The sequence below is a fragment of the Chanodichthys erythropterus genome, chromosome 4 (assembly GCF_024489055.1).
Source record: "Chanodichthys erythropterus isolate Z2021 chromosome 4, ASM2448905v1, whole genome shotgun sequence".
Lineage (NCBI taxonomy): Eukaryota > Metazoa > Chordata > Actinopteri > Cypriniformes > Xenocyprididae > Chanodichthys > Chanodichthys erythropterus.
Window position 1 is genome coordinate 11,668,134 of NC_090224.1, and position 12,356 is coordinate 11,680,489.

Here is a 12,356-nt window from a genome sequence, read left to right on the forward strand (position 1 = left end):
ATAATAATGTAGTCTCAGACTTTCACTTGGCCTAACTGATTTCCATCGTTGAAGTTAGACTGCTTCCTTAAGGCTGATTGCATTTGAAAAATGAGAGTTTTTGTCTCTCTGTTATTTCTCTGCAGAAGTGCTCTGCTCACACTGCTGGTTCTGTTTTTAATTCTCAAATGAATGAATGATGAAGGCATCTGTTGTGGGGCAGAGGGAAATAAAGGCTTATTGTATACAGTAATGGAAGGGAGGAAGCAGAAGACTGGGCTATGTCATAGTGGTCTGGATCCACAGAAAATAAATCCTTTACAACTGGCCTGATTCTGCATTATCTTTTAAAGCATAGATCTGATGAAATATTTTATATTTTTGTGGAAACCGTGATACATGTTTTTCAGTATTCTTTGAGAGTAGAACGTTCAAACGAACAGCATTTATTTTCAGCATTATTAGAATTCTTTGATCAATTTAATACATCCTTGCTGAATAAAAGTATTTATTTCTTAAAAAAATGTTAATGACCCCAAACTTTTGAATGGTAGTGTATTTCATTATTGTTTTACGTCTTACCGTAGACATTAAGTATGGTGGTGCGGTTGCTGGATCCCACCACGTTTTCAGCCAAACAGGTGTATTGCCCCCTATCCTGCTGACTGACCCGTTCTATATGTAGACTACCATCACGTCTCACGGTCACATATGGACTTGATGTAACCTGACATATGGTCACACACAAGCAAACATTTAAATCATGTTTAATTATTGTGACTGTGTAAAAATATTTAATGATGACATGAAATGCACAGACTTCAGGGCCTATGTGTTTGTGCATGTGAATATGTGTTAACTCACCAAGCCATTGTCATGTAGCCAGTGTCTCTCAGGAAGGGGGTTTCCAGCAAGTAAGACACAAGGGAGAGTGACCTGCTGGTCCTCTATTACACTGACCACTGTGGGACTTAGAGCTATCAAAGGAGACACTGCACACAAAATACACATATTAGGATGGTAATATACAGGAAGCATTTTATGGAAGCATTACACAAATATACGTTCAAAAGTTTAGGGCAAGTTCGTTTTTTTTTTTTGTTTTTTTTTCTCCACTAAAACTGATCATGCAGCCTAAACCGTAAGTGCTAGAGACTTGAAACTTGGTCAAATGATAGTCCTCAATTTGGGGAGAACCTCAGAAGTTATGACCAAATTGGCCAATAAGTGGCGCTACAGCGATCAAAAACGCGAAACGGCTAATAACTCCTAGACCGATTGTCCTAGACTCAAGTGTCTTATATCACTGTAATCCTTGTCTCAAGACGGACAAAATGTATATCTTCAATTTCATTTCCGGTATGCAAATTTTTCCGCCATTTTGAATTTTGTCCAAAAGCTACTTTTGCGAACTAGTCCCTGGTTTTTTGCCCGATCGGAACCAAACCAGTGCAGAAATGTTCTCTGGAGTCTGACTATCAAAAGTTATCAAAAAAAAGTAGAAATTTTGATTCACGGTCGCTAAGAGGCCCCAAAACGTATGATGAAGGCGGAGCCACTTTTACTAAAATGGCTATAACTCGAGAAAAAAAATGAGATATTTGAACCAAACTTGGTACACATGTGTATGGGCTCAATCTTTCGTCACGATAAAAAAAATCGCATCGATTGGACACTAGGTGGCGCAATAACTTGAACAAAACATGAAAACATCTGTAACTATGCAACCGTTAGTCTAATTGACTTGAAATTTGGCATGCTGTGTTTTGGTCCAAGGGGGCATGAAAGTCTATGAGGACATTGGCGTATCTCAAAAAACATGGCCGCCATCGGCCAATGAAGCACCTATTAGATAAGGTTAACGGAGGCCAATCGGAACGAAACTCTGTGGGCATGTTCGACTCATGGTCCTAGAGGTCTGTAAGAATTTTGAAAGAAATTGGCCACAAGTTGGCGCTAACGAGTTTTACGCCTCAGTAATCATGTGGTGTTTCACAAAACCACACAATATGCATATCATATGATAGATCTCCTCATGCTGAACAACTTTGCCTCAAATGCTGTCAATCAAATCGTTCATTAATTATTCACAAATATGTGGAAAAACCTACTTTTGCGAACTAGTCCTAGGTTTTTTGCCCGATCGGAACGAAACCAGTGTAGAACAATTCAATGGACTCTCTAGATAAAAAGTTATCAAAAAAAAGTTGAACTTTACCCTTTGGGTCACTATAACTGGGTCATTTAGAAAATGGGTGTGGCTAAATTTACCCAAAAACCTATAAAACCTAAACAAAAACTTCATAAAAATAGGTGAACACATGTAGCATATGACTCTAAAGAAGCACACTAATCTTTGTGTAGATCGGACCATAGGTGGCGCTATAATTGTGAAAAAACTTTTTAGATGAAAATGTACATAATTTTGGATGTGGTCGACTTATTTTCACGGTCATGTCTTTAGACTCCTTAGGTTTAGCCCTATGGTTTGTGCTACATTGTGATGTAGCGCTTAAAAAACTTTTGTGAATATCTTTGAAACCGTTAGTCCGATCGAGACGAAACCAGCGTAGGAAACACGGAACCTAAGTTGGTTTATTAAACATTAAAGCCCAAATGTCAAAATTTTGATAGGAAGTGGCAAAAAAGTCCAATCAAAGTCTTTCATGGGTCATTTTTTACGATATCTTATATATAAGTGTCTATAACTTCAAAACGTAATGAGATATTATCACCACAATTGGCACACATATGTATGGACACAATCTGAGGACACCCAAAAAAAGTGGTGGAGATCAGGCAATAGGTGGCGCTATAACTGTCAAAAAAACCTTAAAAACCATATTTTTCCTTACTGAATTGCCTTTATTGGCTGTAAATGGTCTTTTTCATCTATGATCTAAGTGATTACATGCTTGCTAAATAAAATATAATACCTTAAAAAGTGGCCTTAAAGTGCTTGAACCCCGGTAAATGCTGCTTGCAGCTTTTTTTTTTTCACGAAATTAATACTTTTATTCAATAAGGTTGCATTAAAGTGGCAGTGAAGACATTTATAATGTTACAAAATCCTACCAATCCCAAACTTTTGAACAGTACCATATATGAGAATGCTACAGATACTCCATATTTTCAAAAAGTCCACCCACTATACATACCACACTGACAATAATGGAATTTACACCAAAACCTGAGGTATTATGTATCCTGTGAACCTTTAACCTCATGAAAAGGAAGATGTTTTTTAAAAATAAACCTGATCATTTTAGATGTGATTTTCCTAATTCAATCAAACAGAGGATGGTTAAGTCTCCACTGGAAACACTGACACTGAAAACTCAGTGGACTGGCCACACCTCTGGTGTTTTGCTTGCTAAATTTCCATGGATACCTTGGAACACACATAAAAAGTGTCACTGGGACTCAGCAGAGCAGAATTATGGGACAGCTGAGACACGCTGACACGCTATGAGACCTCATTAGTGACCTTTAGCTTCAACTCGATGTTATGTTGTTTTTACAGGACCACAAAAACACAGTCCCTCCCTCACACACAGAGATATACTTGCACTGGAGACACTTCTGATCTCACACAATATGTTCTTCAACATGACAAAACCAACTGACCCTTAATGAGGTTTTGGGATGATACTTATACTTAGAAGCCTTTTATTAAGTCTCAGTGTAAATTGTATTGATCGAAATGTGTTTTTTGCCTTCTCTTGAAACACACACATTAGGTTATTAATTAAACTTACTAAAGTGCACCAACATGTACTCCAATATAGAAAAGGGGGTCAGAATCTGACAAAATGTTATCATATGTTTTAATAATTTTAGGTAAAATCAGGCTTAAAATCAGCCCATATGATGAAATGGTGTTTAAAAGTTTAAAATGCTGCTATACTCTATAATCTCAAAAGTTCTGCCACGCACATGGAAATACACTCCCGCCTAACATCCACAATGTAACTAAACAAATACATAAATGTAATCTAATAACGGTTATATACACACTGCAATGCAATATGGATGTTTTAGTGTTCACATCTGGTGTGGTTAGCCCTCGCCACAGAGAATTTGAACTAACTCTGGTGTTGGCCTTCTATTATAGCATCCTATCTCTCTTAACCAAAAACACATGTACCCCTGAGCCTTTTACTGTAAATTCATATGGACCCAAACATCGCAAACTAAAGCTTATGGGCCTCAGGCCAAGAAAATGTACATGTGACTAAGATAAAGGAAGTGCAAAACAATTAATATCCCACACCAGCTTCTTCCTTCAAGTGAGCTGCTGACAGAAGGATCAGCATAAACAAGAAACATATGCTGCAGTTATAACTGAAGATTTATTTCATACCGAGTCCAGTGACAGTGACTTTGGCCTTGGCTTGGATTTTGCCAAAGTGGTTTTGAGCTTCACACACATAGGTGGTCTCATCCTCTACCCAAAGGTCTAAAAGGCAAAGGACAGAAAATCATGTGAACTTTTGCAATTTGTAAAATTAATAAAAACACTAATTGTATAAATAATGAAAAAAAGAAAGAAGAAATGTTACTAAATGCAATACACAAAAATATTTACAGTTTAACAGCATCCAATGCTGAATTTCTCTGAAAATATTCTTTCTTCATTCATCCATTTTATTAATAAATATATATAAAAAATAAATAAATAATTAAAAAGAAAAAATATTAACAGTTTAAAAGGTTTTAGTGCATCCAGTGCTGAATTTCTTTGAAAACATTTCTTGTGTTAAATAAATTAATATTATAGTATAAAAATTATGAATAATAGCAGTTATTGGTTGATAAAAACTCAGGTGAAGAGAGAGAGAAAAAAGAGTAGCACTGACTGGTGATGAAAAGGTCCCCAGCAGTTTTTTGAGTGATAGTACTGGGACCACGGTGAGAGAAGAGTGCGACATTGTCCTCTCGTCTCCAGGAGAGCTGAGGTTCTGGGTGACCTCGTGCATGACACGGCAAGGTGACGTTCGTGCCGATATCAGCAGAAAAATCTGACGGCTTTTGTGTGAACTGAGGAGCAGCTGTGGAACACAGTTAAAAGTTTGAAAGCTATTAATAAAGAACAAAACAGTAGCCTGATTCATTTATACATACAGTAGGGGACTTCAATAGGCAATTGAAGGCATTAGTCGCATTAAAAAAAAAATGTGTTCATCCAAAAAATACAATATCAAGTTAATTTCAACCAAAGCTAAAAGAAAGTAAAGTTCAGCCATAGACAGAGCATGTGCAAGGCTTCCCCTGGCCACAGACTTGAGACTTACTTACTTACAATTTAATTTACTTACTAAAACCACTGCCTGCTGCTGCTTCTGATTGCTTTTAAAGGCAAAAGTTGCCCATAACTCCTGGTCTAGGGTTAGTTTTCTTTGTAATAATAGCATATTGGTGAAACCAATTTGCCAAACAATTTGGTACGTATCCATGTTTGAGCTCTGGAAAGCGTCATAGGTTTCTATTTACAGCGTGTTATTGCAGCATTGTGCAATGTAGCCAATCACAAACATATCTTTTGATTTCTTGAATGCAATGGCCAATCAGAGAGGTGTTTACGTTAGAATCCACTCACCCCTCAAAACGGTGGCAAATCCTCTCATTGCAAACAAAGACATAATGTAAATAAGAGATTCATTGTGCAGTCAGCTTGATTATAACAGAACACTGGAGATTGCTATGAACTGAATGAGAGCTTTTAGTGATTACTATAAACGAAGTGCTCTTTGTGCACTTTCTGCCATACCAAATCCTACATCCGGTATGCTTGCTTATCTGTTAAAAAAACAGTGATTTGTGAGTGTAGATTCCCTGATAACAAATAATTTATCTGGAGAATTTACATTGCGATGTGTAGGTGCACATCTCCTTAGCCTCACCCCAGAGTTGATTCACCCTCCACTTATGAGCTCAGCTAAATATCTCACAGTCTCTACTACACTGAAATGTATTAAAAGTATGTAACACTGTAAATCAACAGTGATTACTGTAACGGTTATTTAATCAGAGAATTTTGGAGGTGGGGGAACCCTAATTTGGAGGAAGGGTATGTAATATAGCCTTACAGCCCACGTCCAGCTTGATGTACCCCTGTGCAGAGCCGGCTGAGTTCACTGCCACACACGTGTACTCTCCTGCATGCATGTCCAGAGTCTGCTGAATGCTCAGAGTGCCACGCTGAGGGTCCATACTTAAAACCGCAGATGGCTTTAGCTGCATGTCACCTGAAGATCAAACATACAGTACATTGGGGCTGACAGTGCCACAAAAGAGTAAGTGCATAAATGACAGTAGGATGTCCAGAGGTTTAGGAGGACACTAGCTGACCTTTGTACCACAAGACTTCAGGATGTGGAACTCCCGTGACCCTGCACTCCATAATGGTTGTTTGTCCTAGACCAATCAGCAGGTCAGAGTGAGGGACTGTCACCTGTGGAGACTCTACAGAGGGGAAAAGATCACAGGAAACTTAATTAAAGACTACAGTATAACCACAGGGTGGGACTGAATAAGTCAAATGTCTCAGTTATTCAGAGTTGTGAGAAGTTTAGCGGTAAAAAAAATAACATTTTATACCTTTGGTTTGGGATTTTTTGCTTTCATTTAGTGGTTACATAATTTATCTCTTTACTGACCGATGTAGCTGACAAAGGCTGTTTTAGTGTCTGTTCCAGCCACATTACTCGCCAAGCATCCGTATGTCCCAGCATCCTTCGGCCCCATGTTCCTGATGACCAGCGTGCCATCAGGAGTCATTCTGTGCCTGGGTGAGTAAAGCACAACAAGCTAGGAACACTAGAGTAAAGGCTAACAAAGAGAGGCTTGCTTCACAAGTAAGACTGTTGTGTTTGTTACCTGCTGGAGCCCATAATGAACATATCATTGTGTATCCACACCACCATGGGTGAGGGGTAGCCTTTAGCTGAACACCTGATCCAAACTTCCTGACCGGTGCGGAACGTCTGGTTTCGAGGCTCAACCGTCACCACGGGTGGTTCTATTATGAAAATGAGGTGATCATGACATTTGATAACATAACCAAATGGACCAGCTGTTTCTAAAACAAGTTCTACAAAATGAAATGTAATTGCTTCTTGCACTTTTCAGGACACTTTCAAAGTGAAATGTCCAGTGAACTAAAAAAAAAGCATGTTTAGTTTTATCCGAAACAAATGAAGGTGAATCTGGCAAAATTTTATGTTTTTTTCATTTATTGCAGCAGTTCGTAAATTATATGTGCGGTGAGTGGAACAAAACGTCTAATGCTAAATCACATACCACTACACTAAACCCTACCTTACCTCAGATGCCAACATGAGAATTTTTTATTTGCCATTTTAGATCGATCTCTTTTATCGTGAATCGTAACCGAGAGCTCTGCTTCAAAAACGTAATGCTGTATCAGGTGAGTTAGCGAGCAAGTTTATTGGATTAGAAAAGATATACATATCGAGCTGGTTATGTAATGCAAACATAGCAATGCAGTGGTTCTCAACCAGGGGGCCTGGGTCCACTAAAAGGCCTCATCAAACTTCAAAGGGGGCCTAAATATGACTTTAAATTATTTAAGATAATACAAGATAACTAAAAATCAAGCTAATTATTATTTCATTTTACTTGTCTTTGAAGAACCAGGATTTCCAGTCTTAGAAAACCTGGATTTATGAGGAAACCTTATTTTAAAAGGGTGATTCTAGACCAGGAAAAGTCATGTAAGTTATGTCAAGCTCTAAAATATTTTACCAGGTGGAAAAACATTTGTAAAAAATCAGTATCCTTTAGCTCTATCTAAAATCGTTGTGAACAGATATATTTAGAGTTTTACAGATATATAGCCCATAATGAAAATAATTGCATTCTTCAAAAAATATTTAGTCATAATAATATTAACAATACAGATGAAAGTGAAAGTAACGTGGCGTGTAGCCAAGTATGGTGTCCCATACTCTGAATTTGTGCTCTGCATTTCACCCATCCAAGTGCACACATACAGCAGTGAGTATTGAACACACCCCAGAGCAGTGGGCAGCCATTGTTGCTGTGGCACCCAGGGAGAGATTGGGGGTTAGGTGCCTTGCTCAAAGGCTCCTTAGTTGTGGGTAATGAGAGTGGAACTGTTCATTCACTCCCCCACCTATATTTCCTGCAAGTACTGAGACTCGAACCCGTGACCTTCAGGTTACAAGTCGGAATCTCTAACCATTAGGCCACAATTGCCAACATAGATGAGTCTGTAAAGAACATAACTGCATCTAATACCCCCTTTCCACCAGCACGAACCGGGTGCTAGTTCAGAGCTAGTGCTAGTGCCAGTTCGGAGTTGGTTCAACTGACGAGCCTTCTAAGAACCGGTTTGCCTTTCCACGGGCTAGAGAGCCAACACAGAGCCAGGTCTTACGTCACTGTATACGTCTCATATTTCACAGCAAAGTTAGCACCGCAGCACCAAACACAAATACACCAGGCTCGTTTGAGATGCATTGGCTTCTTGCATAGTGATCGGTGCATGACATCAAAGCTCTGCAAGAACGATAAAAGTACAAGGAGTCGTATGCTCTACAAACGCTCCCGCGGATCCACGGCACCTGTCGTATCAGTCCGCGCTGCTCCGATGCATCTCGAACAAGTCTTCCATCAACAATCGCGGATGTTTCACTACGGTTGATGCTCATGGCTTTGCGAACCTACATCGGCATCCAAACACCGCTCGCCGTAATTTGTATATAGACGGAGATTACAATCGAGCTGCTATTAGCTCGATTAGCTGCTATTTCAAAAATGGCGGTCACAGGTGTCTTGTTGGTCACGGTAACCCTGCCCCCAACCCCTGATGCAAGCGGTTCTTACTTCTAGCCCAGCAACGTTTTGGTGCTACTTACGAACCACTTTTCCTGGTTCGGAGCTGGTGCTTTGTGTGTCGAAAGACAAAGAACTGATTTGAAACTAGGCTCTGGCTCCGAACCAGCACTCAAACAGCCTTGGTGGAAAAGGGGTAAAAGTAATGTTCACATGTGGTCTCCACAGTACCCTTTTAAAAATGACCTGCTTTACACCCATGATATGATTCTGAAGCCAGCCAAACACATTTTACAGCAATTCTCCTATCATTCCTTCTACTTTTTTACAGAAACACTAAAATGGGATTATTGGTTCCAGATTCTCTGAGCTGCTGAAGTTGAGGCATGCTCTTGATCAATTCATGATGTGCAGCCCCTGCTGAATGAGAGTGTTTTCTCACTGTTGAAGCCAATCTGATGTGTGTCTCCACTGTTCTCTGACCTCCAGCCTCTGCCTGTCCCATATGCCAACAGAGCAGGATGTGTGACATCATTGGCAGAGACAGGAAATACACATCATAGCTCTGTTCCAAAACCTAGCTAACTGAAATGAAACGGCATAAGTGGAATGGAACTGAAGTGGAACCGCATAAGTGATTTGATTTAGGGTACGTTTACACAACAACAATATGGTTAAAACAGATAAGTTTTTCCTTTGAGTTTTCTGCGTACAGATGACACCATTGTCAAATCGATCCCCATTTATACGATCCCCATCCGAGTTTGGCGTTTTTGTTGTTTACACAGAGACCGTTTTCAAAAACTTGCACTTTGAAACCCGTTTTCAAAAGTTTGCGTTTTCAGGCCACCAAAACACTGTTGTCGTGTAAATGAACGACCCTATCGCATTTTAAGTTTTTAAAATGGTGTCTTATAAATGGCCCCTTAGAATACTCTACAATAGACAGCAACTCTGCATCTCATTCAAATAGCACAGGGGAGACTCGACTTATAATTGATTTAAATAGAGTCTGGCGTTAGCATGTTGCTAAGATAATGCTGCAATATGGCAAAAAGAACATATTTTTTATGACACTTTCAAAAACATTAAAAATTCTTACTAACCCCAAACTTTTAAATCAAATAGCTATGATTATATACAATCAACCTATCTATCACCTTGTCTTCTACCTTGAATTTATTTTTCCAATGATGTTGACACACTGCACTCTGGTATTGTCTTCTCTGTGAAGAACACATGCAATGCTGCCTTAGAATATCAAGTATCTTAGCTATAATGAGACCTCTTAGGGAGTGTTTACACAAAAAACATTTTTTGTGTTTTGGTCATTCATTTACATGACAAAGGTGTTTTAGAAGCCTGAAAACAAACTTTTAAAAATAGGTTTTTAAGTTTTTAAGAATGATACTGTTATCGCCTCTGTGTAAACTACAAGAACGCAAATTTGTGAAAATGGTGATGTCATGTCCATGAGTATTATGTGTTCATAAGTGTGTAGTGTTTCTTTACAAAGTGACATCGCCAACTACTGGCCTGGCATGTATAATGCAATGTTTTTAGTCATTTTTGCGTATCCGTGTGAACGGGGATCAATTTGACAATGTTGTCGTTTGTACGCTAAACTGCAAAGGAAAAACTTTTCTGTTTTTAGTGCATCGTTGTCGTGTAAAGAGAGCAAATCACTGCTTAAGTGCCTGAGTGTCAGTAATATGGCTAACATACTCAATTGTAACAGGGCTTTCCAGGTCTTCTACTGTATTTCAAATGGAATGCTTGACTGGAATGAGTGACGTAATTTCCAGAACCATACTTTGTGATGATTAAAGTGGACCCTAAACGAGACCTGGCAGACAAAAAGAGTGTTGTGTAAGGAGAGCCGTTGTGTGTTTCATGCTCAGGCAGTTAAAGCATTGCTTCACTTTGTGTCTAGTAGTAAAGCTGTAATTATCCCAAGTCTTACTCACTAAATTGTACTCTAATAGACTTGGTCTGCTTAAAGGCCCACTTTTAACAACTCACTGACGCTAAGCCTCACTAACACCTCCTCATCTACACTTCTTTTCCTGAGGCTACTCTAATTCAAACAGTTACAATGTTTCTGCAAACTGAATGCCTACAGGTCTAGTACTGTACGTTGATTAAAACACATTTTTAGTATGCAAATTCTGTGGCGGCACAGTGTATCTGGACACTTAAAACACACTTAAGTATAGTGTAACTGCAGTAAATAACAAAATATCAAAATATTTTCACCCTTCAGTCTTTATACATTAACTGCAAAATTTTCACATTGTAACTTCATCCTTTATGGCAACCTAAATAGCAAAAGTAGTTGGAATACCCAATATTTGAATGGCTAAATATTCTTTCAGGCTCTGGACCCTCTAAACACAGAGATGTACATCTGACTGGGGCTGTAAACGGCATGTGTGGACAGTGCAGGTCAAAGTAATGTTGTGTAAAGGATTAGGGAAGATGACTCTGTAGACTGGCCAGGTATCACTATGTCAGCAGTCCCACTTCAAAGGGCCCCTAATGACTAGGACAGCACAGGAATCCCAGCAGGTGGTGATTACACACACACACACACACAGAGACACATGCACTGTGTCAGTCCAACAGTGACAGCTGTTTAAAATGCTAAATACTGGCACACAAAAAACTACGAAGTGGCTTAAAGTGTAGCGGCAGAACAAAAATAGAAGGTAAGGGAAAAGGAAGCAGAGACTGCTAGAGAAGGAATGAGACAGGGACAAGCAGAATAAGAGAAACGGAAATATTTCTATAGATAACACAAAAAATTATTCACTTTTTTTTTTATTTCTTTAAAAAGCATTTTTTACATGGAATACACGTTTACATACATATACACACCATATGTATGTAAACGTGTATTCCATGTAAAAAATGCTTTGGCAAAGCAAAGTATTTTTCACTATTTGAAAATTCAATATTGAATTTTGAGAGATAAAGACAAAGAGGCAGAAAAAGAAACCTAGAAAGAGACAGAAACAGAGAGAGGGAGACAGAGACAGGGCAGAAACCGAGACAGAGCCAAAGAGAATTAAAGTGGGATGCAGGGAAAACCCGTTCCTCAGGTCTAGGGAAAGAATGTTGTGGAAAACTAAGAGACTCATCACTCAACAATGAGGTAAAATTATACAGTTAATGTCACTCCCGCTCTCCTGCTAATAAAACTCAAACCCGGCCCTGCTGGGGCCCTCAGGGGCTTGACACATTTATTCATCATAAAAGACAATCTCAAGTCAAATCTATCCATCAATAGTACCTCCAAACCACATACTTTCAAATCAAAACAGCTTTTTCTAATTAATTACAACAGAGCATGACTAATAAAAAAATTGCCTCAGTTTGAGAAACAGAAAACAAGCCTTGATTCTGTAAGTGATATGCAACACTAAAGTTCAGTGCGGACAAATAATTCATGACCTCTTAGAAGCTCAACCGAACAAAGTCTTTTTTCATGTTTATCTTTGGTTGGGTGTTACGTGGCGTTCTTTTAGGCCCCGTTTACACTAGTGCGTTTTTGTTTT

At 38.9% G+C, this 12,356-nt stretch overlaps 1 protein-coding gene across 3 annotated transcripts in view; it reads right to left on the minus strand.

The window, feature by feature from the left end:
• hmcn1 (hemicentin 1) overlaps window positions 1-12,356 on the minus strand; it is a 91,514-nt gene that overhangs the window by 47,169 nt on the left and 31,989 nt on the right. For all 3 annotated transcript variants that reach the window (XM_067384101.1, XM_067384099.1, XM_067384102.1), the window contains exons 12-19: window positions 6,859-7,000; window positions 6,639-6,766; window positions 6,331-6,444; window positions 6,069-6,227; window positions 4,839-5,030; window positions 4,343-4,438; window positions 844-971; window positions 562-706 (exon numbers count right to left, since the gene is read on the minus strand). In XM_067384101.1, the coding sequence (XP_067240202.1) occupies window positions 562-706; window positions 844-971; window positions 4,343-4,438; window positions 4,839-5,030; window positions 6,069-6,227; window positions 6,331-6,444; window positions 6,639-6,766; window positions 6,859-7,000 (1,104 nt within the window). The remainder of the gene's footprint in view (window positions 1-561; window positions 707-843; window positions 972-4,342; window positions 4,439-4,838; window positions 5,031-6,068; window positions 6,228-6,330; window positions 6,445-6,638; window positions 6,767-6,858; window positions 7,001-12,356) is intronic.